The 2,405-nt window shown below is 33.7% G+C and overlaps 1 protein-coding gene across 1 annotated transcript; it reads right to left on the bottom strand.

Annotated features, from left to right (window-relative positions):
• Window positions 1-46: 46 nt before the first annotated feature.
• LOC110440903 (ankyrin repeat and fibronectin type-III domain-containing protein 1-like) lies at window positions 47-1,147 on the bottom strand (the record flags this gene model as incomplete). The annotated part of the gene is made up of 3 exons (XM_021484020.1): window positions 995-1,147; window positions 561-664; window positions 47-183 (listed from the first exon to the last, which is right to left on the bottom strand). Coding segments are annotated over exons 1-3 (330 nt in total), but the record flags the coding sequence as incomplete, so codon positions are not given.
• Window positions 1,148-2,405: the final 1,258 nt, after the last annotated feature.

Here is a 2,405-nt window from a genome sequence, read left to right as displayed (position 1 = left end):
AGAATGGTGCTGAGGACTACTGAGAATGGTGCTGAGGACTACTGACCTTCTGTTGTGTGTTTGATACGTATCCGTTGTTGGTGGAAGTGTTGAGTATAATGGCGGACAAGTCGACGACCCTCTTCTCTGCTTCAGAAACGAGAGCATCCAGTCTGTCTGACCGACTGTTGACATACTTCTGGACTAAAGATCAGACATGATTTAATTAATTAATGGTAACAATTGGTAGCCAAGCGTTTTGAAATTACAAAATGATTATCAGATTGGTTATAGTAAAATGAAATGATCACACGTTTGTTGTTTGTGATTTTCCAAAGTGACCATAAATTTGCTAAGGGACATTTTGTGACTGAATTTGTACTCAAAAGTAACCATACATTCCTAGGTTGACAGTTTCTCATACCCTTTATATTTTTTAATTTCTTGAGTGTGACTATCTTTGAAATGACATTTGAATTTGTCAAAAGATCATTCTGAAGCTTCAGTTTTGATGGAAAACATTGACCATCTGTACTTAACGTAAAAAACCCTAAGTATTTGACATTTGTACTTAGACTTACAGAGTGGACTTTCCCGAGCCCCATGTAACAGCAGCATCTTAGCCATGGGGATGTTGTTGGTCATAACCGCCACATCAAGGGGAGTTAACCCCTCACTGTTCGTACTGAAAGTAAAAAGAAGCTGTAAGTCAAATGTCACTTAAACTGATTGAAAAGTTCATTCTAAAGGTCAGGACTCAATGAATAACTTAAATTGTGTTACGAAGAATGAGGGTTAAGAATATTAAACATGAATCAAACTTGGGGGAAAGTGGGGTTTGGGGAGGTTAGGGGCAGGATGGTGATGAGTAGAGAGGGGTAAGGATGGGGTTTGTATTTCCGCAATGAATTTAATTTTACATTAGAAAAAAATATGTTCTAGTTATCACAGCCCACCTGGACATCCAAAATGAACCCCTAGACCCGTACTAACATGTATAGCGCTGTTAACTGACCTGTTGATATGTAGCCCGCCAACATCCAACACCGTTTTTGCCAGGTCTATATTCTGCTGTTCCACTGCATCAAACAGAGCTGAAATCATACAAGAAAGAAAAACTCCAAAGTCAAATTTTTGTTAGTTTTCAGAATATACTGAATGACCTGGCTGTTCAAAGACATGCATTTTTGTGTACCATTTAAATATGTCATCAACTTGTATGTAGTTTTTAAATGTCATAAATCTTGTGTATCTTTTAATGATGTCATGAATTCTTGTTTTCCTTTTAATATGTCATCAATTCTTGTTTACCTTTTGAAAATGTCATCAGTTAGTGTGTATCTTTTTAATTTCATCACTTCTTGCGTATTTAATAAATATTTCATCAATTTTTGTTTACTTCTTAAATATGTCATCAATTCTTGTAAATCTTTTAAACATGTCATCAAATTTTTTATGTACTTTTAAATTTGTCATCAGTTCTTGTGCACCTCTTAAACATGTCATCAACACTTGTGTACCTTTTAAATGTCATCCTTCTAGTGTACGTTCAATTCTCACATATACCTTTCAAATATGTCATGTAATCTTCTGTATTTTCTAAACATGTCACCAAATCGTGTGTATCTTTTAAACATGTCATCAATTCTTGTGTATCTTGTAAATATGTCATCAACTCTTGTGTACATTTTTATATATCATCAATTAATTTACAAAGTCCTAATTACCTTTCATAAAAGATATTATAAGATCCTCATCATAGAAAGGAAATGCGTGTCATGATAGAATTAGTCTATATCATTAAGTTGTCTCATTTTACAATGGAGGTGTTACATAAAATTGCCTGCATGACGCCACCATTGTAAAGTTACCTCTGGGTGAATTTCACACTTTAAACAAGTACATTGTAAATCTTTTAACACGTCAGTATTTAAATGTAAAGGTAATTTAATTATGACCTAGGGCTGTAACTGAGAAGCTATAATTATATATCGCCCCCTGCATGACTCCCCATAATTAAGTTACCACCCACAATGCCTTATTTCCCCACGTTTATATTTAATATCTGAATAGGGTACTAATGAGTTTATTAATGCTATCATAATTAATTGATGTCAATTAAAACTGTATGAAATTAAATCGAACCAATTGAAAGACGAGCATTCCATGTTAGATAATTACATCAACGGACATATTAACTCATACAAAAATATGATGGTTTCACATGCATGGGTCCATATAATAGCTACAATGTTTAAAAACTTTCGTTGAAGTCCATTTTATATTGTTACGTAAAAGCAGACTGGACAATTTTTAGTAAATCAAGGACCATAACTCTATCTCGTTAATATTAATGGAAACAACAGGACTATCATACCTGCATGGTTTAAGTGATTGGTAAGAAAAGTGCAAAATTCTATTAAAAA

Source organism: Mizuhopecten yessoensis, unplaced genomic scaffold (assembly GCF_002113885.1).
Source record: "Mizuhopecten yessoensis strain PY_sf001 unplaced genomic scaffold, ASM211388v2 scaffold713347, whole genome shotgun sequence".
NCBI lineage: Eukaryota > Metazoa > Mollusca > Bivalvia > Pectinida > Pectinidae > Mizuhopecten > Mizuhopecten yessoensis.
The sequence above is the reverse complement of the archived record's forward strand: the minus strand, read 5'-3'. Positions and strand labels throughout refer to the sequence as shown.